This window comes from Argiope bruennichi, chromosome 5, assembly GCF_947563725.1.
Source record: "Argiope bruennichi chromosome 5, qqArgBrue1.1, whole genome shotgun sequence".
In the NCBI taxonomy this organism is placed as follows: domain Eukaryota; kingdom Metazoa; phylum Arthropoda; class Arachnida; order Araneae; family Araneidae; genus Argiope; species Argiope bruennichi.
The window spans coordinates 129807696-129832538 of record NC_079155.1 but is presented as its reverse complement, the minus strand read 5'-3'; the positions used below and the strand labels follow the sequence as shown (position 1 = coordinate 129832538).

At 31.1% G+C, this 24843-nt stretch overlaps 1 protein-coding gene across 1 annotated transcript; it reads right to left on the bottom strand.

Moving 5' to 3' along the window:
- Window positions 1–474: 474 nt before the first annotated feature.
- LOC129968769 (cationic amino acid transporter 4-like) lies at window positions 475–15904 on the bottom strand. Its single transcript, XM_056083003.1, has 4 exons — window positions 15553–15904; window positions 5768–7356; window positions 3559–3667; window positions 475–1580 (listed from the first exon to the last, which is right to left on the bottom strand). The coding sequence occupies exons 1-4, from the start codon at window positions 15572–15574 to the stop codon at window positions 1345–1347; spliced, it is 1956 nt and encodes a 651-aa protein (XP_055938978.1). The 5' UTR covers window positions 15575–15904; the 3' UTR covers window positions 475–1344.
- Between the last annotated feature and the right edge of the window lie 8939 nt (window positions 15905–24843).

The following is a 24843-nucleotide window of genomic DNA, read 5'->3' as shown; positions in this document are numbered from 1 at the left end:
TTTCCATACATTGCCGGTAACATATATATCATACAATTATTTATTAATAGGATTCTGGTCGTTGAATATTTACTATTACGAAACGAAAAATAAGATTATATTTCATAACTTGTTAATGAAGTAAAAGGATACGTAGAAAAAGGAAACAAAAGAAATTGTTGAAAAAAATTGGCACAGTGCTTGAAAAAATTACGTCATGTTACATTGTGTCACATAATAAGATGTAAACTTTTCTGGTGTGATGTTTTTTTATTTAATATAGATTAATTTATCTATTTATTTCAATCAAATTGCATAAATTCTCGTTTTTAACACGAAGGAAAATAGATTTTTTTTTATTAATCGCATGTAACATCAAAATGATTATTGAGATTTTTTTAGCGTTTCTTCTATGAAAAAAAATCAGTGGAAATAAATATTTATCTGAATGTGCTTATATGGCAACTTGAGACAAACAAAAAAATATTCCTTTATTGTAACTTTTAATATAATTCAACATTTAAATATTGAACATTTATTCTTATCAGGAGATTACCGCAAGAACATTTTAGCTCTCCATAGCTGCATGCATTTTTAATGACTTCTAACACATATTTATACACGTAAATACAGCACAATGTTTAATACATCGTTTACATACTTAAAATATTCATACTCAAAGCTAACAATAAGTACAGGAACAGCTTAACAATCATCACATTTAACTCTCTTTCTTTGCGCCTTTCATTTTACATAAGTTTTCAAGACATTAGTCATATAGTAAAATCATGGATATATCAAAATCCCCAGGGCACAAAGAATTAATAATATTTAGCTCTTTTCTCTGTGACCTTCATTTTAAGCAAATATATCAAGAATGGCAGTCATAATGTGGTAACATAAAGGAGACACCAAATCCATAGGGCATATAGAATAAGTGACAATCACATTCAGCTCTTTTTCTCTGTGCCCTTCATTTTATACAGATTTATCAAGAATAGTTGCAATCATGTGACAACACAAAGGAAACACCAATTCTGCAGGATACATGGAATTAATAATAATCACATTTGGCTCTTTTTCTCTATATCCTTCATTTTATACAGATTTATTAAGAATGGCGGTCATAATGTGGCAATATATAGTAGACACCAATCTTGCAGGATATATAGAATTAATAATAGTCATTTATTTTCATTGTGCCTTCCATTTTTCACAGATTTATCAAGAACAACAATCATGCAACAAGAGCTTGGAGACACCAAATTGCAAAACGTCACAGATGAGGCCAGTTTTTATCCCATACAATTAACATGCGGCAGCCATCTGCAGCGGATTTCAATGAACTTACAGTGCGTGTTTGGTTCATGGCGATGTATCCACATTATCAACCAAAAACTCTTTAGACAGTGAGGATTGGATTGGATGTTTTCCCTTGTCCGTAGAATGTTCTGTCTTATGGGCTGCGTCAAAAGAAGGTTCTCGTTCCAAAGATCCCCAGGTGGGAAGTTGTGAAGCTCCCGGTTTCAGGAGAGTGGATTTGGGTGAAGTGGCATCCAATTTGCTGTGGCCTAAGCCGTACGATAGATACATTGACAAACCTGGAAAAATGAAAATATTGTTTAAAATTTTGAAATTCAAACGCTAATACATGCCTGCCACCGATATGTGCGCGCTTCCTCCATTCAGCAGTATCTCTTCAGTTCATGTTCCATAAATATTTGAAATCGTGAATAATGAAGATAAGTCGTAGAAATGAGAAATAATTCGCTCAGATTCGAGAATAATATTTTATGATTATAATGATACATGTTCATTAACAAGATATACATTATTGAAGGTATTTATTTCAAGGCAATATATTTATTTAAAAAATTGTGATAAATCGGTGCGAATAATATAATCCAAAACCTTATTGTGTGTTTTTCAGTTTGTAAAGGAATATGGTCAATTGCTGTTGGTCAGTTATAATGATAAAGAGAAAATTTAAATAAAATCTTATTAATGCATAGTATTATTATATTGTAGAGGCAATATTTTCATCCAGTAACTCTAGTGAATCGTTCTTTAAGACATATTTGCAAGTTCTTAGCGAGTTTGTGCGTAAATTTATTCTATTATTACACACTTATTTTATCAAAAGGATTTTGTTTCTCTTCAAGCAATAAAATATATGAGTCACTTTTAATTTGAGGAATATTCTCCCTTTTCCTCTTTTTGCTCATTCCCGTTTCCTTTCTCATGTACGAAGAATACAATGTGAAAGAGCTGTTGTCGACGAAAAGACAACAGCTTGAGATTTTGATAAATCTTTGCATTTTAGATTTCAAAAATCTAAGCTCAAAGTTAAACTGAATTTAAAAACTAAATTTTGGAATTATGCCTGTGAGTTATACGTAATTACGATAGTTCGAAACGGAATAAGTCAAAAAAGGAAATTTGTTTTATGATAGTTGCACTTAAATTATAGAAACAAGGATAAAGAATGAAGTACTCATTTCATTTTTTCCCCATCTGAATAGGACATTAAAGGTTAGTTTATCTCCTCATCCATCTATTCATGCGCATGAGACCAAGTAGCCCAAAAATCCCAGAGGATTTAATTGCATAAGGGGAATCTTTACATAAAGTGATTGAACTTTATCAGACATGGGTCAAAGAGAAGAGGTCTTGAATAAAATAATCGATTTCTTTTACAGTCCTAAACATTACACACGAAACGTACTATATTTCAGGGAGATAACTACATCTCGACCCCCACTTCTATGCGCACCAAAAAGCACCCGTTTCCTATCTGTTTAACCGCTATGTTCTTGTAGCTATCTCAGAAGAAAATAATGAAAGAGATAAATATAGAAGCCATCTGTGTCCATAAAATTCCTATTAATTGAATGACTGGCATGGAACTTATTTATTTACTATACAAAATGGCTTGTTTTGTACAAAATAGTACAATAAAGAAAACTGAGTGCGGATTTTTAACCTTTTTTTTCTACTAGTTGAAGATACAAATTCCAAATATCTAAAAGATACAGATACTAATTATAAATTGCTATATGAACGAATATTCTTAATTTCATTCTTCTTGCTATTTGTGTCTTTGAGTCGTCATGCTCACATGGACATAAACAGACTGCTTTCCAGCTTTCTTTCTTTCAAAATTTGATAGAAATAGATGAATTAAATGGAAGAAAAATTTTATCTGTGTAGCTTATTGTGTGCTCACAAATCGATCTTATTTTATTTTTATTTTTTTTACTTTGAGAGGTTTGACACATGAAATTCGAGATGCCTTGAGAACGAAATTTGCTAATGATAGCTTTTTCAACGCGTATGATAAATTGAAAATTATTAAATGCCTAGGGGAAAATTTAAGGCTGCCATTAGGATGTATTTTCATTAACAGAATACTTTTCAGCTAAAATACATTTCAATATCATCTATAAGTTTCTGAGTGATTTGTCAACTATATATCACTATATCTGCGATGATACAAAAAATACTTGGCAAAGGATTTTACCAAATGAGTGCAACTTTATTCACTATAGCTTATCCAACCAAAAGAGAGCATTCACTTACCAACAGCCACCCATATGAGCAGCCTGAGCCAGGTGGCTGCCTGTAGGTTGACGATGAGGACGGCATTCACAACTATACTTAAAGCAGGAATCAGAGGAACCAGGGGCACCTACAGTGAGAAAAAAACACTCTTACAATCGCTCAATGACTTCATATCAGCTGTTGAATAGATAATTCCATGTTATGTCATTATATATCAAGATGTTGATGTAAAATGTGCAAAAAAAAAAAAAGGATGCAAAACTTATTATGGATTATTATGCTACATCAGCCCCCAAACTTTTGTATATGATCAGCTATTAGGACCCAAGTTATGGCCATGTAGCTAGCATGGAAAGAAATAGCATGCCACACATTTCTAAAAGCTTCAGCTGCTTCATCAAAATGCAATGGTTTCTTTTTTTCGTAACATTGTGATATAGCAGCAAGATTTCCAAAATGAAACAAAGGCTTTCCAAATTTATGTCCGATGCATATTCGACAAGGAAATGATACACTCTCTCTCTTTTTTCTCTCTCAATCTTGATTCAACAAGGGAAGTGGCCCTCCCCCCTTCCACTTCGACTCTCTCGTGTGCTGGCACAATACATGATGGATTTTGAAATGTATATATGGAATAAATAAAATCTAGCCAAACAAAATAAAATCGAGTAAATTTTTGCATTTTAAAGCAATTGTTTATGAAGAAGTAAATAAGATATAATTCATATTTTATGAATTTATTGAGACTGACTGGAAGGAGAAGATATGTAACTTTAGATACGTGAGTGACTACGTTCGGGGTGAATGTTTTTGAAAAATACTCTAAAATAGTTATATTTTAAATTTTTTTGCATAAAAAAATTAAAAAATCATCTATGAAACCAAAATGACCAGTTAAATGACAGAAGTTTTTTTTTTTTTTTTTTTAAATTGAAAAAGAGGTACTTAGGCTAAAAAAAGTTATATATAAAATATTTTGTTTTAGAGGTTCATCAAATGATTTGCTTAAAACTTGGCAGATAACTTAAGAAATATATTATTTAGTTCCTAAACTAAAATAAAATTGTATTTCGATTCATTCTTTAAATATTAGGGTTCGACAAATGAGTACTATGAAATTTTCATTTCCTTTCGCAAGGTGAAGTATTATTAAAACAACTATTGAATGTTTTTACATGAATAGATTATTTACTATCGAATTCAAGAACTGCAGAACATATCGAGAAATTTTTATACCAAATTTGAACAAAAAGTTCATTAAATGTTAATTAATAAAGTTTTTCTGAAGAATATTTTATACAAAATAAAAATTCGAAAAAATAGCATTTGAAGATGTAAAATTGCATGAAATCATATACAAATTAAAATATGAAAATCAGTGTAACTTCCCAAAAAATGGACTTGGGGAAAAAAATTCAAACTGTTTTATTTTTAAAAAAAACTTGTTCGAACATTAAAAATATTAAGTAAAAAAATTCCATATTTTCGAGAAAAAAATCGATTTATTAATTTATTTACCTACCTTAAAATATAAATATGACTGAAGTATCTACAACATGAATCAAAAATAATCGTTCCAGTTCAATTAAATAAAGCAATTTAATAAATGGTCTAGCAGTTCCTTTTCATCGCATATAATTCTATTAATTTATATACGAGTAAATCGTATTTGATTTTAAATTTTATATTTCTAGTTTGAGAAAAAGTATTTTAACAACACTTTGACTTTAGAAATAGTTTTATCGGAAATTTTATAAACTTTTCAATCAGATGATTAATCATAAACGAATATTTTGTCCTGTCATGGCGTGTGCAGGTAATTTTATTGATAATCTAGAATTCCACATAAGGAATGGAACATAGGAAGTAAAAAGAATGTCCTAAGGGCTATTATTTCCCAAGAATTAATTGGCAATAAGTCCTATGAACTTATTTGCCGATCTTTCCTATCAAGGGTACACCTACTAACTCCGGAGAACTGTCAGCCTCTTTTTATTCAGAGAAACTTCTTATGCGAATCCTTATCATTCGCGCACTAGAGCTGCCCCACCCTCGGGACAAAAACAAAAATATTTTATTAAAAATTTATTACCAATGACTTTCTTATTTATAACGCTAATGTAACGTTCTTGCAGCTTATTTCATAAAGTTATTTTCGGTATAAATGCAATAATCTAAATAATTTGTTTAAAACTAAACTATCTAAACTAAAAAAACTATCTCTCACCTTATATCGGAGAGGAGCAGTGGATTGCTGATGTAGTGTAATGATGACGAAGCATGAGATGGTGCAAAACAGCAGCACCACTAGAATGATGATACTCCACCATGATCCATTTGCGATGCTTGAAGAACATCCTGTCACGAATCCACAAGTCAGGAAGGTAAAAATGACGAAACAGAGAACGCTCATTGTAACTAGACGACCAGGCCACCAATCCAAATAGGTCCTCAACATCTGAAAACGTGCCTTAAATTCTCCAGCACCAATATCTTCTATTTTTTCAGTGCTGCTGCCGATGGAGGACAATTCTTGGCTGTCATCCTTGGGACACAAGTTGGGTCTATACCTCAAGATGATGACCGAAGCACTGACTACTAAGTAGGCGAACAAAGTTCCGATGGACATAACTTCCACTAGGGTATTGATATCCAAAGTTAGTGTCATAAGAGCTGACAAAGAAGCGAAAATGTACATGGCCCCTAATGGGATTTTCGTCTTTGTATTCACATTAGAGCAAAATGCAAACAGCAGGCCATCATCAGCCATAACATAAATTACTCTGGTAAGTGCAAATAGACTGCCAATAATTCCAGTTGCCATTCCGCTAACAGCGCCAACGATCACAACAATTTTCGCCCAGTGGGCTCCATGTGCTGCTAGAGCATCTGGCAGTCCCGAATCATCGTGAATATCCTGATAATTGACCATGAGTGTAAGAACAGTAGCTACCGCTACGTAAGTCGTAGTGGCGATTCCCATAGAAATCATGGTGGCCCTTGGTATGGATTTTTGTGGATCTCTTGCCTCTTCTCCGGAAGATGCAATTGAGTCAAAACCTACATACGCATAGAAGCAAGATGCGGAAGCTGCTAAGACGCCTGACCAGCCAAAAGGCATAAAACCACCTGTTGCTGGATTGGTCCAATTGGAAGTATCTGCGAAATAAGCACCCACACATATGATGGTCACGATGACGACCAAATTGGCGACTGAGAAAACATTATTAAGATGTGATGTCATTCTCACCCCAAATGAAAGGCAGACAGTGAAAAGAATCAATATCCCGAAAGCCAGGAAATCTAGACGTTCTGCTATAAAGGGTACGTGAATGGCACCCATGGCATTTTCAGTGGCATTGCTAATGACTCCTCCAGCCAAAGAATCTATATAAGCACTGCAGGCTCTTGATATAGCGGCTGCTCCAATCACATGCTCCAGAGCTACATTCCAACCTACCAAGAAGGCCCAGAGTTCTCCCAGAGCAAGGTATGTGTAAGAGTAGGCAGATCCCGATCTTGGATAGCGCACTCCTAATTCTGCATAACACAGGGCAGCCAGAAAGGAAGCAAATCCACTGAAGAGGAAGGCTAACACAATGGCAGGTCCTGCCATATTCTTGGCAACAGTTGCTGTAAGGACGTACACGCCGGAGCCTATCATGTGCCCGATTGCCAACATTGTAATATCTGCCGTATTGAGACAGCGACGAAGGTTGGTCTCCATGACATCTGTATCGACGAATTTTTTCCGTGTCAGTCTAGATCCAAATTCTTTAATGGCATTGGCAGTTTTTTTAGCCGTGGATAAAACCCCTGCAAAGGAAACATAATCATTGAAAATTACTACTATTCTAGAGAAATAAGTTTAACAAAAAAATGCTTTTAACTTTCCAACAATTACTAAGAGATCATTTCCCTTCATAATAAACTTTCTGCTATATCCCGTTCAATTAACAAAGTAGAATCTTTAATCGATATATTTAAGATTTTAAAATGACATAAACCTTTATTGAAAATTGTAAATATTTACCCTACTTATTTCTTTCTAATAGTTAACTATTTTTAGAAAATATTACATTTTAATAATGCTATTTGCATTATTATCTTAAAAGAAAAGTTAACCGAATAAATTTGCTCCATTTATTTTTCGCATTGACTTCAAGAATTCAACTAATATGATCATGAAAAGAATCGAAATACAAATTAAAAAAAAAACCAGGAAATAAAAAAAATAAAATTCGAATTTTCATTATTTTTCCACTTGGAAAAAAAACACGGATGATAATTTGTTTAAGACTGCGAATTTATTTCTTACATATTTCATTTTGGAATAGATAGAAAACTTTCTGAAGCTTTAACCCTTAGGAAATGAATACGTATTGGTTGATAGATTGCCTATATTGGTGTCCTATTGACTAAAATTGTTTAAGTTCAAACAATACTGCCTTCCTAAATATATACTTAAGTCTAAACATATACTGTTCAAACTACTCTCAACTGCCTGGAACTATGAAAAATATTGTAAATTCAGTATATTTATCATCTCCTAAAAGGGCATCATATGAATTCCGGGGCATTCAATATATACTATATAAAATTTCCGCCGTCTGATTTTAATTTTCCTATTTGAATTTTATAAGAAAGGATAAAACAGAATCAAATATTTTATAACTTTCATTTAGAAAAATGATAGTAGCGGAGGCATACGTTAAAAGCGGTGTGACCAACTATCTACACATGCATTTTCAAATTTAACATTGTCCTTTTCTTAATTTGGAAGAATATTTTAAATCGAAAAATTGAAGTTGCATTGAAATTATCAGTCATTACGTTTTATTGTAAAAATAAGCACGCGAAAGAGTTCTAAAAGCAAGCGTCTGAAACTTTTTCTGCTGACTCGGTTACAACTGAAGACGAGGCGGGCTTATTCAGGGGGGGAGGGAGCTTAGCAAGACGGCGATGCCGCTCTGATTTTCAGCCTCCACTGTTTAATTACCACGGAGGGTAGTAATCCAGTTTACTTATGAGATGCTCCTTTGAATGGCATCAAACCTTTTTTTTTTTTTTTTTTTTTTTTTGAGTCTCTATTCAAAATTTTTCAATTTGTGAATTTAAAAATAAAGTTTTTCCATAAAAATAAATCAAAATTATTCCGCTATTTTTAAAAACGCATAACTTTCGTCAATTAAGTATTTTAATGTAAATTAAGAATTATTGTCAAAGATCTCTTTTATCTTGAAATATACAGAAAAATGAAAATTTTCATTTACCATTAGAAGTTTAATTTTTGAATTGCTTATAATTCATCAATCGATTATTCAAAATGACTAAATGTTATAAGTATTTGAGCTGTTCTAATCTGGAAAATCCGACATTATGTGTATACATTATGCCATTACCCGTTGTCATTTCATAATGAACTTTTTAAAAAATATTAAGATTGTACAATAAATATAACAATGGATTATGAATTATATTCAAGACCAAGAAGAATAAATGATCCTTTAAAAACACGCTTTTATTATTGCACTAAAATGGGCGAAAACACTTTCCCCCCAAAAAGAACAGACATCGAAATAAAATCGTAAAATCATGTGTTGCAATAAAAGCAGGATTATAAATAATTTAAGCATTAATACATACAATAAAAAAATGACATTCTGAAGGTTAAATGATTCTAAGAAAATGAAACATATTATAAATGTAAAAAATATTTGTTTAGTGTAGATAATTTCTATTATCACTTTACACCTGTATGGATATGTTTCAACGGCCATAATTTTTAAAAAAAAAATATTGACTGTTTTTTACCACACTAATAAGCGAGTCTTTTTGAAAAATTATATATTTTTATAATATTATTTTAAAAACATACTCCTTTTATTTTTTTTTCCTGTTTCCTACAGATTGTTTTCACAATCTTAATCCCAAACTTCAATCTTATTTGTTTATTTTATTATTACCTGATTGAAAAACTACAAAGCACTGTTTTAAACTTCCAAGAGAAACTTTCCTTTTTTATTTTATTATCCTCTGGAAAATTTCATTTTTATGTGACAGACATCTTTTACGCGTCTCTGAAAGATGAGTCATCCAACAAAGCGCAGGTATTTGAGAAAAGAAAAGTTATAACAAAGCTCCTCGTTTTATTATAGTCGTTTTACAGTTTATTTTGCCGGCGTCCTGGCATAGGGGTAGCGCGTCTTCCCCGTGATCTGGGCGTCCCGGGTTCGAGTCCCGGTTTGGGCATGGTTGTTCTTCTGTTGTTCTATCTGTGGGATGTGTGAATGTGCCATCCTGTAAAAAGGGGTTGTGCAAGCGAATGAGTGATGCGTGAGTAGCAAAGTCGTACTCTTGGCCCTAGTTGGCGCTGCTATAAAAAATAAGAGGCGTTCCCCCTCAGGCTTAAATCGCTGTCTTTGTAACAGCGGGCTTGTCAGTGGCAAGTGCCATAAGAAACAAACAAACAGTTTATTTTTGAGTTTTCTTTTTTTAATTTCGTTTACAGAAATATTCAAACACAATGCATTGTGATCTTCAAAGATCTTCCTATTTTGATGCATTTCCACTTGTCTTGACTATGACTAAAGAATAATCATTTTTGAAATGATGTCTGAATGGCTCGCTGTGAATTGTAATAACTCTAAAACTGAACCAAGCAAACAAACGGAATGGATTTTCATACCGAAACTGTCGATCTGCGTTTAAGTGTAGATGAAATTAATAAATCTGTATGTTCATTTATTTGTATGTGAACACAATAACTCTACAGCGAGATGAAATAGATTGATGACATTTGGAGTATTCATTATTAGGATTGCACATAGCATTGCTTATAGCACATAGCACATAGATTGCACCAGCTTAAGACAATATGTTGTGAGTTGTTAAATGGCGGATTCCACTGAATTCGAGAGCATGCGCAAGGAGCTGTAACAAACAGTCATGTAAACTTTTTCTTAAAACATTATCGAACTTTCTTTTTACAGTTTGATCGTTGACATGTTTTTGCGTAATGAGAAATTAATTTATATGATATTGGACAGAAAGTTGTTTTCTATCTGCTGTTGCTGAGAATAATAAAAAAAAGAAAGTCTATCCGCCAGGCTTTTCGAATATAAGAAAAAGTGAGAAAAATAAAATGCAAGAAACTAGGCAATTACAATTTTACACAAACTTTAGCAGACAAGTTGTAAATTCGTATCAAATTTTGAACCGAATTCGTCAAGAGGCAGACCATCCGTCGGTTTGTACTTTCGCACGCAAGGAAATGAATGAAATTGGATACCGAATTTTAGCACTTACAGTGCAGATGTGTTTGCTGAAATCTGAATCAAATTCGTCGAAGGGTTGACTGTCTGTCTGTACTTTCACATGCATGCAAATACAATTATTCAAAAATGCAACGATTTAAATAGATGAAATTTGACGTGCGATCTTAAAATTAAAAAATTTAATTCTGCGTCAAATTTTATTTTCAGTCGGTAGGGGAGATGCGACCAAAATGCATATTCGATTTTCTTTGCTGTACAAAGAAATACAAAGTTCTCATGTGCAGAACTCTGGAAATATAAATCTCGGCATTTATGGCGTTTACGACCATCGATAGATCAACAATTACAAGAGTGGCAGGGAAATAACGCTTTTATTAGAGAATTTGCATTATGAGCATTGTGAGCATGCATCACTGAGAAAGTTTCGAGGGGACCATTCCAGCCGATGTAATAGTTGCTTCTTGTTAATAGATTAGAAGTGTACGAAACAGTCTGATAGGATTCATTTTAAGAGAAAAAAAGCTCATTGTTACTGATAATTTAAGGGAAATTAAATGCTTCGACCTGTAAAGTAATTCAATTATCTATACCCGATTTTCGCCTTTTGATCTGACAATTGTAACCAAATTATATTTAATGTCTAATTTTATTTTTATTCTCAAAACAAATTCAAGACTTTCGTAAATAGAGAAATCTTTTGATTCCCTATAACTGTTTATGTAAAGTTGTACTTTTTTTTTTCACAATTTTGGTACACGTATTTGAATGTATCTTTCTATTTTCACTTTCGATAAAAGTTCATTGCTCTGTTCGACAAAATTTAAAGTTTTCTTCTTTTTTCTTTTTATTTTTTGTCTTTGTTAAAAAAAAAAATCCGAACATTTACTGACGTTCCTAGATTTAATAAAATGGTATCAGTTATTTGTTTTCTTTCATACGCTTTGCATTTTTTAAAAAATATTTATTTTCGTCTGTTTCGCCTTGAATTTATTAACTTCTTCTTATAAACATTGCAGAGTCTTCACATCAGCATTTTAACAAATGAACTACAAGATGGCATCGCCAATATAGAATCACAGTCAAATGGATTATATGATAAAAGAGTTCTGAAAATATTAAAATAATTTTTTATCACCCCCAATGTCAAAGTGTATAAATTTTGAAACTTGTAGTTCATCTTAAAAGGTAAAACCAATTAAAAAAGTCTTCGTCCCTACGAACGAGAAGCTATTCACCTGAAATAAAAATGTAGCTTTATTATTATATCTACTATATAATATAAACTACAATTATACATGTAATTGATATCCTATTAAAATATCAACTACATATAGTATTATTCCTTATTCTGCCATCTTCATATAACTTCTGGGGAAGAGACGCAGAAACTTTTTACATTCGTGTTCTTTTTCTAATGAAAAATATTTTCATCCCCAATCAAAAAAAGTAAATAAAAATGTTAGCTATTAAATAATTATAATTAAGTTAGAAGCGTCATTTAAAATTTAAGATAATTGAAAATAATTTACTTCTAATTAATTATGATTTGCTTAAAAACAATGACAGGAAAAAAATTATTAGGCCCTACGAAAAGAAAAAAAAATCTGTCATTGTAATAACTAATCTTTAAACAATGATATGAGGAAAAAATGTTAATACAAAATAGGAAGAACCTTAAAGTTTTATTTAGGTACGAAATAATTGCCCAATGTGACATTTGTTGGTGACATAGACAAGGCCAATGAAGTCGATCATTTCACCAAGCCGTTTAAAAGGAGTGAAACATTCTTTATGCGAACCTGAATTTCATGTACTGTTGTTAGTAAAGGGGTGTTAAGGAAATCACACCTTGTGCTTCCTATTTCGTACTTACATTTTCTATCGTTTGTTTAAAGATTTAACATCATCTGCAATCAATATAATTGCTATTGGTAACTATGTAATTATTTAGCAAATTTGAATGAAAGCAACTGAAATGATTTCTTTCTTTTTCTTTCGTTCTTTTTTTTGTTCGTCTGTTTTTTGTTTTTACACACAGAGGTTGAAGACTTGAATGGGGAAAGGAAACGCGTCAGCTTCCGCGATTTTATTATTTTTCTGTGTCACCTGCTCAGAGTTGTTGCGCCTGTTTCAGAAAACGTATCTTAAAGAAACGATTCTCAACCACTGGAGTTTTTCTTGTAAAGAGGAGTACAATGAGCAAGGAACATGAAAATTATCAAAACCAAATTGAGAAAAATCAACTTTTGAGCAGAAGGTGCACCCCCCCCTCTTTACTTTCTGTTACATCTACACAATACAGAGAATTAAAACAGAATGTCGAGTATGTAATTTGGATTTTTAGAAATCATTTTCTTCATTGATTAAATGATTCCAAAAATGGCACACTAAATAAACACTGGGAAAAATATTTTCTCTCTCTTGCCTCGTTTACTCTCTTCTGCTCTTGTGCCGCACTATGAACGGATGCTAATCCGTCATCGCTTCTTGTACATAAATTATGCCTCCCGGGATGGAATAAAAGCGAAGATTAAAATTCGAAAGTACCGTCTCTTTCTGCAGCCACGACTAAAAAAATTATATTTGAATTTGATGAATTTCGTCCAAACCTTGAAGCAGATCTACAGTATTGGTATAATGTCAATTCACCAAATTTCATCCGCAGTCTTGCAGCGTTTTGAAATATCGCTTTCTCAGACTTACATAATTTCAAAAATGTGTATTTTCAACTGAGAAAGATCTGAAGTGCAATGGACTCGACGAAATTTTGAGATCTAATTCTTTGTCGATTAAATAATTTTCTCTCAGTATGCTTCATTAGTGAGAAAGTAAAAACTTTAATTATAAAATAATTTAATCTATTGTTATTTATTTATTTATTATTAGAGCTATATAACAAATTGTTGATTTCTATTTATATTTATTTATTAGTAGAGTTTAGTATAACAGTGCTATTAATGATCAGAATTTCTTAATCTTTTTAATATCACAATTTAGTAATTTTTTTTTTTCAATTGCAAATCCATATCCGTCTGAAAAATTTCTCGACCACCCAAAACTCGGAAACTAGAAAAAAAAGAACCTTTAGGGATAATTAAATAGGGAGAATGAAGCTCAAGGGATAAACAAATTATGATACAGATTTGATTAAATATTTTTAAAATCAGGATAAATTGTTTGCCTGCTTATATTTGCAAATTTTGAAAAATCTAACAGAAGCCTCAGTGAGAGATTTTTCGGAAGGATTGTATGTTTTTGAGGAAACCGCTTATAGAGTATCTAAAAACAGTTTTAACCAACGAGGGTAATCTCCCCTCGATTATAATGAAAAAAGGTAAGCACTGATTAAGACATTCATTTAACACACAGTTACACTTTCGGTAACAAAAACTATAAATGAAATTTCGTTTATAAGTTATAGCATTCAAAAATATTTCATCAATATGCAGAAAGTTAGAAAGTTGGTTTGCCGATTTGTGGGAGGTTGGTCGGAGTGCTTGATCTGAAGGTCTTTAACTCCCAGGCATGATAGCTGAATGAGTAAAAAACGACTTAACAATAATATTACAGAAGAATAGTCTTGCTTTGTAATAATACATTGTTTAAATTTAATAATGCATACTAAACACTAAAGCCTAGTTAAAATATGAAAAAAAGAAATAAAAGAAAAAAGTAGAGAGTGAATTTAAAGTGATTCGATTAATCGACAAAGGACTGGTATCAGAGTCTTGTTGGTGTGATAAAATTACAAGTTCTTGATGATCAATTCACAAATGAATCTCCCATTGTTTCTCGAGCACTTGGGATCACAGCGTTCAGTTTCTGAAATTGGATAAATGCGACTTTTTTGCAATTATCCAATTTTTTATTTGCAAGTTATCTATAAGATTTATCAAAAAAAAACATTATGTGGGCAGATTTTTTTGAAATTCATTTAAAATAAATAGTTAGAAAATATTTTTAATAATTTCAATTCGTCTGTACATATCAATACATATCATATTGTTTATTTTTCTCACCATGTTGTTTTGAAATTAAATAGAATGTCAAGTAACCTTACACATTTGGCCCAAAATTTAATACTTATTCAGAGTTCCGATGCACAAAACCATATAATAAATATCGCTTATTTTCGCTTTTTAATAAAATTGTAATGAGCATAATTCCGATCAAGAATTTTTCTTTCTTTCTTTCTTTTTTTTTTTTTTTTTTTTTTTTCGAATTCCGATTTTTTAAAAACGAAGATAGCTGAAAATCTCGAAGCGCAATTTGCCTTTGTATACAAGGAAAGAGAATGTGATTTATATATTCATAATTCAATGACAAAAGGGAACATTTATAAATAAAATATAAAGTTCACCCCTTAAATCTAACATTGTGCACCGGGGGTTAAGAATGATCGCATATGCTTTACAGGAATTTAATTCCTTTTCAACAAAGTAAGTGTCTTTATTAAAATTATAATTTTATATTAAAGTAAGAAGATTTCCCTCCGAACACATTTTTTTCCACACATTTTACCCTAAATATGGATATTTTAAATTAGATTATTGAGTGTAAATTTCACGAACTTATATTGATAATCTTCCTATTAGAATTCATGATTACATTAAATAAATATCATTTATAATATTTTCTATGTAATCTCTTGTTTCAAAAATGCTTGAGACAAAACAATATGTTGCCGAGAAAATATACTCTGATACGAAGCATTATAGCAAAAAATAATACATACCTGTATCTCTGTCCTCAGCCATAATGTCAAGCAATGAATATATTAACCACAAATTAACAAAAAAAAAAATGAATCCAATAGCTGTCAAAAATTATCTTCCAAAGGCTGTTGAAGAAAGGCGACTATTCACACTGTAGTCCTATTCAGTCTTGGACTGTAGATTACCATATGGAACAGATACTCCGATGGCAAAAAGACAAATGAAAGCTGCATGGCGTTTTCTCTGAATTTCTTCGACAAGATTAAGTAATCGGTCATTAAAAGAATTCAAAGTTCATCTGGAAAAACGCGATCTCAGGAGCTGCTCGGTGAAAAAACATAGCAGGGGTAAAAAGCCTCCAACCCACGCACTTGAAAGACTGAATGGCGTTTGACAGTTCGAAGATTGGGACTTCGCCAACCCCACATGGAATGGCGCCACTGTGACGAAAGTACGCCAAAGCATTTGTCGAGTGAAGCAAAATGAGGATCGATATTTTCATTTTGGAATAGTCGCTCATGAAAAAAGAGATTTTTACTTGACATATAAGGATTTTTTTAAAGAGGCAGATGGGAAAAGTAGTATATACTGCAACTGACAATCTGATATACCATTTTTAACGAAGAACTAAAATTATTTCTTAACAAAAAAAAATGTCCTTTCTTTTATTAAAATCATTTAAATAAACTCCTTTAAGTCTGCATTCCAATTTATGCAATCAGGATTGGCCAGGCCATCCATATAGTCTAAACTGATCCCTAAATTCAGACTTGCTGTGGCAGATTTCGAATGAATGTTATTTTTTGTTTTATTTTACACTTGTAATGAAATCAGTATTAGAGATTCATTTGATTTCATTTTCAAAAGTTTTCTTCTGAAAAGCTTCCCCCCACCAATTCATCATCTCTCACGTTCAATCAACACTATCATAATACAACTTAGTATAGTCATTTTTCTTTCAGTATTATTAAATTATAGAAGTAGGCTTTCTCTATAATGAATGCCAATAATAGAATATTATTTTCTCCTATACGAAATATGGAGAAAGTATTGTAATCTTCAAAAACTTGGAACTCGAGATTTTGACGAATCTTCACATTACAGACCTCTCTCAGTTCGGAAAAAAAAAAAAAAAAAAAAAAAACATTTTTAGAAAATGTCTTTTTGTCTGTGGCAAAACCGCTTTGAATTAGATGGATGAAATTTGGTGTAGGGTCTTTACAGCATATTTGTAAATTTCTATCAAATTCTGATTAAATTCTATTCCGAAGAAATATTCTGTCCGGCTGTTCGAATATAAATGAACATGGTAACTACAAAACGAAGAGAGCTAGTTAAATGAAATTCAGTACGCAGAATATCTGTCAAGTTTTGAGTCAAAATCAACAAGAGGTGGAGTGTCTATCGGTCTGTACTTTCCAAAGCATGGAAAGATGATAACTCAAAAACTTACCGACTTAAATATATTGCATATGATATGAGATTTTGTGACTTCAATTGCAGTTTTGTGTCAAATTTTGGTTGAAATCGGTGAGGAAAAACACGAGAGCAAAACACAAATTCTCCTTTATGTGAGAAAGTGCCGGGGATTCTGCTCCGGCTGGTTTTTAAATTTAACCTTTCATTCATATCAGTTTATGAATTGAACTTTATGAAATTTTATGACTTATGTGCATTTTCGGGATATAAAATAAAGCGTAAAAGTTGCTTTCGTTAATTTTTTTTACAAAGAATTCGATTGTTGGAAATTGTAACATATCAGTTTTTAATATGGTTTTTGTATTCACAGGACGAATATCCTTTGAACACAGACCTTTGGGTATCTGCAGAAGAATAGTAATGAACTAATCCACTCTCTCTCGCATATTTATTTTATCATTTATCCGAGCTAAATGTTTCCAAACTAAGAACTCACTAATAATAATTATAATGACAAAACAAATACAGATCATGTGATTTTATTTGTAGATTTAATACAGATTATGTGGTTTTTCATGCATTTGGAATCATATCGATGTGAAATAGCTTTTTTGATGCAGCTAGAATGATCATTCTTACTCATTCACATTTTGACCAGCAGTTGATTCCCTATAGAGAGCAGCTTCTGCTAAGTCAAATAGAACAGTTTTGTTCATTAAAACCTTATTAAACTAATCTAACGATGTCTTGCTTTTGCTGGACACTTTCGCGATTGCTTCTTTTTCCTAGTTCATTTATTGCTGAAGAAACGCATGTATTGTACTTTTTTTCGTTTCTGTTACATAGTGGTGCTTTTTCTTGCTAATTAACGCTTTTGTCAAGCAAGAGATCATTTATTAGCATTTGTGCCTTGTTCATCATTACCGTAGGGAAATGAAATTCCTAGAATTAAATTGTATTAAGGGTTTCTACTTAACAAATTATAGCTTTTCTAATTAATTTTCATTAATAAAATTATTATTGCATTTTTGACTTGATGAACATTATTATTACGAAAAAGAATTTTAATTAAGAAGTTATTAATTTTTAACCAGCTTTATTGAAAAGTGTCACTAAAAACATTTTTTTTTTTTTTTACAATTGTTTCTGCTTCTTTCTATATTCCATTTTTTAATTATATAGACAATTACGGTTAAAAATTAAGCAATTATGAAGTGTAAAGATAAAGTAAAATGCATATGTAGAGATAAAGATAAAATCATTTTCTAGTATTAATAAATTTCTGGATTAAAAAAACTATTTCTGGATTGATGAAATTCGTTTTTCTAATTTTATATTATAGGAAAAGAACAATAACCTTTTCTTTGATGTTAGAGTGGTTATCAAATCATATGAAAATGCACACATACGGACAGATAGATAGATTTCCTTTCGAAGTATTTAGTCCAAAATTAAATACAGATTCCCTCGTCATCTGAACGCTTTTCAAAATTTAGAGGGCCGTGGGTACGTTAATGTAATTAAACTAAGATATTAGAATATGGTCAGCTTCTTAGACGTCATGTTATAAATTTAAGGTAATCTAACTGCACGCTATCATATGCTTCGTTGTGATGTAATGGCCCTTTTCCTCTCGTACGATACAAAATTCATTTCAAAGAAAACCTATAATGGCGTCTTTGACAGATATCACGTGAGCAACAAAGCATTCGATTGTTGAAGAATAGTTTGCTGTTAGTTATGAAACTAAACTACGCATAAACACAGGCGACATTCCTTTGAATAAATTCAAGGAATGGTTGAGAACGTGATTTGATTTATTAAATTGTTTCAGCTGGACATTCGAGAGTGAGAACAATACCAGGAGTTTAAAAGTAAAGAAAAAACTCTTAAGTTATGTCCCTCAGTAGGGTATTTCTGCAGAATAATGCGAAAACAAAAAGATTTTTTAAAAAATGGCAGAGACTACGAATTATCAAAATGTTTATGCTCGAAGAGTCATATAATTTTAAACTTCTCGGTCATTTATGTATCGACAGCTGTAAATTATTATATTATTACTACGGCAATATTTTTTCAGTAAATTTTGAATAATTATTTGATGAAATTATGTTTTCCTTACTTTTTTCGAACAAAGCAGAAGTATTACAAGCATGAGAGTATTTTTTCAAATTGCGCAACCTTGATAACAAGAATAGTGCAAAAACAGATGTCAAGAATTATTTTTTAATTACTATTACAATTAAAATTTTCTTAAAGCAAGAGTGGTCTGCTTGTAATTTTCTCGTATGCTCCTTAATGAACGTATTCACCCCAAATCCCTGCATAAAAACTGTGGACCTTAAAGAAGGCCGTGGGAGCTCAGATTTTCATATTCCAAGTTTCACGTATGAGCATTTCGTTCTTCTTAAAATGGGGAAGAAAAAAGAGCATGTATTATGGACACTTTTTTACCGTCGATTGTAATCAAAATTTGACAAAGAACTACAAATTTAGTAAACATGTTTAGTTTACATGGCAAATTTCATTTCGCTAAAAAGATTGCTTTTCCGAATTATTGCGTTTCAAGGTAAGCGAATATACAAATCCGAGAACCGACCAATTACTAGACAAAGTTCTTATAAATCTGATATTGACCTACGCTTTTGAAGCTGAACCTGTGTACGAAATTTTGTCTATCCAGCTCCACTCTTTACACTTATCGCATTCACTTGTACTCGGGCAGCCGATTAGACAGACTTCTTTTGAATTCACTCAAAATTGCTAAATGTAATATGAAGATCATACACCAAATTTCATTTGTATAACTGAAAAAGTTTTACAGGGTGACATAATTCCAAAAATGCATTTTTCGGACTCAGGAAAATCCAGCACATGAGGATTCATCAGAATTCGAATTCTATTTTTTTATGGTCACAATATTTTCTCTTTATATATTTCATATATGAGAAGGTTAAAATAATCTCTAGCACCAGTATGAACTTGCTTGTTCGTAAGTCGTTTTCAAGCTAATTAATGTCATTCCATAGGTGTGTAATAATAATTGTCGTGGCTGGTTCGTGAGTGCTTTCAATAAATAGGCAAATAGAAAACTTAACAGATTTATTGCAGATTCGTTCGAGTTACTCTGCTCAGTAACTCCTTCTCCTCCAAGAGCCAACACACGAATGACATCACTCTTTGAATTACACTCGCGCTAGTGGTCTAGCGCCATCTATGAACGTTTATTTCCTAACGCTTCAAAATCCAATCACTACAATAATATTTAATGCAATTAAATTGGAATAAAAGAAAATTAAAGGCTCTAAAAAGTGCAATGGGCTTCAAAAATGATCCATAACATTGGCTCATTATCTAATTTAGACTTTCCATCTTCAATCGAAATATATTTTGGAAGAAAAGTGAAAACGTTTTCTTTTAAAACATCATTTTCAACAAATGTGTTTTTGCTTCACTTTGCTTAACATTTGATAATGAGGACATTTTTTAAAATATGAGGACAATTATCCTTTATTCCGGAGATGATACAGTTTTCCTACAAATAACAAAAAACAAAAAATCGAACATATTTTTTTTTTCATTTAAGCCCGTATCTCTTTCAATTCAATCAAGAGCAGTTTTGTTTTCATAATAACCAAAAATCAAATGATTAAAAATAACTAAGTTATTTAAAATATCCACCCATTTTAACTTTTAAAAAACATGTATTACTTAAACAGACTAAATATTTTAACATTCTTCCAAAAAAAAGTTCCAACTTTGACATAATTTTATTTAACACATTTCATATTTGTGAATAAAATAGAATTTCCCTGCCGATTTTTCATTAACTTCCTGATGAACTAGAGTTCTGAAACTATGAATATGAATCCGATAACAATAAAATATTTTAATATTTTCAAATATAAAAGTTTATCATTTGATCTTTTTTTTGTTCAATTTTGTCTTCATATGAATGGCATCAACTGACAATAAAATTGAGAAAAAAAAATCTTAATGTTCCAGAATATTTATAATAATTTATGAAGAAAGACTATGAAGATAAAAATAATTTTAAAACATATTTTAAATCAGTTAATTCGTTTTGTTAATTTAATAATTTCTTTTATTAATGTGTCAAAAATATCTCAAATGTGTAAGGCAAAAAGTACTGTTAACAAAGAAACAATGCAAAGTGCGCTTGCCTTTATGCTGGTTAGGATGTTATCATCGAGAAAAGTGATAAAATATTTCCACCTGTTGTTGCTTCAAACTCATTCATATTCAGAACACTGAAGCGTTTCAACACAAATGTCTTTTTCCTTTTATTATTAAAAGTCGGAAAATCTAAGAGATGAGTCTTGCATTATTTGCGAAAAGCTTTCTGAACATAGTATTTTGCTTTTTTAACGAGTTAAAGAGTATTATAAACGTAAATAAAATCGTAACTCATTCACAGAATAACCTATCGGCAGTTTAAGAATTTTACAATTTTGTTTTAATGTTTTAGCCCTCTAAAAAATGCGCATTTTCATAATTTGTTGCTATTACATCGAAATGAACTTCAGATTGCTTCGATTACGAAAAGCGTAAAGACTACTAAATCGAATCCGTTTACGGGACGTCATATTCAAATGCTAAATAAAATTGCGCTTATCGTTTAGATATGTAACTCTGTGTTCCACTCTGCGGGTGCGTTTGTCCTTGGACAACCTGCCTTGAATTAACATTTTGAAGAACTTTTTGAGACGGAAAAGTGCATCAGTGTTCGACAAATCATTCTTATAACCCATTATTAATTGAAAGAATCATATTAATCAAGTTGTTTGTAAAATATTATCATAGATGATAACATTTTAACAAAAAAAAAAACATACTGTAATAGGTAATTATGTCTGAAAAGCAAAGGTAACTTTATAAACGGTAACTTTATAAACTTTATAACTTTCCAAAAATAAAGAAGATAGAAAAATTAGCGTTAATTTTTTATTTATTATAATGGGATATGGTATAGATTTTTCAATAAAGGTATTCTATTTTTCGTGTTTTTCAATTAGTTTAAAAAGAAAACTAGAATTTTTATTAAAGCAGATTTTATCCACATATCGATGAGAATTCGAAATCAATTCTATATTGCCAATGGGGAATATATTTTAGAAAAAAACAAAAACAAATTGTATACCCAGCGCTGCTCGTAATCTAAATACTTTCCACTATAATATTTTAGTATAAAAAGTAATTTTGCTTACATTATTACAATATACAGGATCTTTTTATTATACCACATCATTTGATTGACTGCCCTTGGGCTTCGGTTCATTTGTAACTGCGTTAAAACGAAGGATATAACAGTTCCATGCAACGTTAAATAACTATTTACTGCTTAAACCAATGAAAAAGAAAATTCCAAAAACATAAAACAAGAAATTCACAAATTCAGAGTCGATTAGACACTTACTATTATGGTATTTGAAAATAGTATGCGTTAAATGTAAAAAGAGCTGATAAAAATTGAGGAAAAAATGATACAAAAAAATTGATGTAATTGAAAAGGTTAAAGTTTTAATTGTAAGATGATATTAAAATAGTTCTAATAAAATATTTGCTCCAAATTTACTGGATAAAAACGGTAAAATTTCAGTTAATTTTTAAATTAATTTTCAGTTAATTTTATTGAATATGTAATTATCTTTCGTACTTTGAGATGTTAACAGTATTCTTTCTCTTGCCTTAAAGAATAAATACACAAAGTGTGTTTGAAATGAGTCCGGTCGCTTAGGAAGAGATGTGGAATATACACAGATACACAGCCGCAATGATTTTTATTTGCAATAAGAGAGAGAAAACTTCAAACGATCAAACAAAACTAATACTCGTGAAGGCGAACTCATTCAAATTTTACATTCATAACATAACCAAGCATTTTATTTTTGAACTTCAGCGAATATATTTACTTTCTTTGATATTTTACTTGATGAAATATACTGGGATGCAAGTGCCTTTGTGAAATAATAATAATAATTCGTATAATTTTATATTTTATTACTTGTAGAAAGTCTTCTATGCCGTCAATTGAGAAATGTTTATTAAACAAAACGGGAATTTTTCTGTTTAATATACGGAGTCACTGAAAAAATATTCATACAATAGAAATGTTAGCATAAACTTAGTATTTCTAAAGAATTGCACTTGAATTTGAATTTCACATTTTGATCATGCTTTGTCATGTTTGTGAAAAAAAAATTTTTTTCTTTATATTGAGGAATACTAGTAGAAACCTAAATTACTATCTCGGGACTGTATTCTAAAATATTCAACCCAAAGGACTAGCATTAAATTGCTTTTCTAAAGGATTAGCTTTTATGCACTATTTAATTTCTGAATTTTCTGTGATAAGATTAATAATTCTTATGTTTATATTTAATAAGAGATTTTTGTCAGTTTCTAAAGTGATATTCCATCTTTATTTATATTTTTTGTCAAGAATATAGTCTTGTTTGTTTCTTATTCATTTTTTTTTTCTTTCTTTAATTCAATCCTTCTGCTCCTGATGGATGCTTTGTATGGATAAAATATTTATACTTCCCTTTACAGCCACTCCTACGAGCCAGGAAATTGTGTTAGAGTGGCATGGCAAAGCGATTTTGAAGTACTTAGCAATACTTGAGTAGAAATATGTTTTAAGTGAGATTCAATGCTTTCCTGAAGAACAGTTGAGATTGCTTTCCTTGGCAGAAAACTTGGATACATTCAGAGGCCAGCTCCGCCAAATGTTGCTCGCTGTTAAAGTGTGTAAGTTTCTGACCTATTTTAATTAAGAGCATGGGCAGCGAAAGTAATCTATGACTTTCTTCCTCTGAATCTTTTTCTTCGAAACTTCGGAAATTTTGACATAAAGCTCATCAGCTGCCTTGATTTCTTAAGTCATTGATGGGCTTTAGAAGTCGATTCAACTCTCATTTAATAAGTCGGTTCAATTCTCTTTTAATAAGTCGACTTAATTTCTCATTTAATAAGTCGACACAATTTCTCATTTAAACAATGTTCAGCTATTGTGAGGACAAGCCTCGAAATTATCCAGAGATCAAAACAGAATAAATTATTTTGAGTCATCCTTTGTGAATCTAAAACTACGCAGTTCGAAATAAACTTCGTAATTATTTTGAAAAATCTGATTAAAGGATTCATGGGATAAGACATTTGGAATTGTTCATTTGGTTTGTTGTTGTTTCATTCCAAGCTTTCTTATTTTCAAATCTCCATGAAGTTGAATGTTCAGACTGTGCTATCTTTTGTAAAATATATCTAAAGAATTTTTCGAAATTTATTGCTTGCCAACGCATTTCATTCCCTGTTTACATCTTTTCTAGGAACGAAATAGTGAAAGCAACTGCATTTTTATGAAACATAAAATCTGATGTACGGGCTAAAGCTTGATAAAAAAAAAATGACCTTATCACTTGTGATAAAACTATCACACCACTTTTATGTAAATTTTATTTCTAATTCGACATTTTAAAAGCAGTATTATTCTAGGATTTCGAAATACGAAGACTTATAAAATGCATATGATTAAGGAAAAGCAATATTTCTATGTATATATTTTTAATCAGCTTTGATATAAATTGACTTTAAAATAATTTTACCTATTTGAAAGCCTCTACAGCCAATACTAATCCCATTTTAAAGATGCACAAAGATCATTTCGTGGCGTACTTCGTTATTCTGGACAATGATCACTCTTCACACTATATGAATATGAGTATTTGACTTTGAGGACAAATTCAACGTAATTAACCGGCAGATCCTTTTGCGGAATCGTGACTCATCCAACCAGAAGCCGAACATTTTACCAATTCCTTGGTCCTATTTACATGAAAATTTAAAATTTTAATAACACTTTTCACCCTGTA

Excerpts from the sequence above, each read along its gene's own strand:
- LOC129968769 (XM_056083003.1), bottom strand. The coding sequence starts at position 15,574 with ATGGCTGAGGACAGAGATACAG. Across the intron at positions 7,357-15,552 it reads GGCTGAGGACAGAGATACAG|GGGTTTTATCCACGGCTAAA; the intron begins GTATGTATTATT and ends TTTCCTTTGCAG. Across the intron at positions 1,581-3,558 it reads GCTCATATGGGTGGCTGTTG|GTTTGTCAATGTATCTATCG; the intron begins GTAAGTGAATGC and ends TCATTTTTCCAG.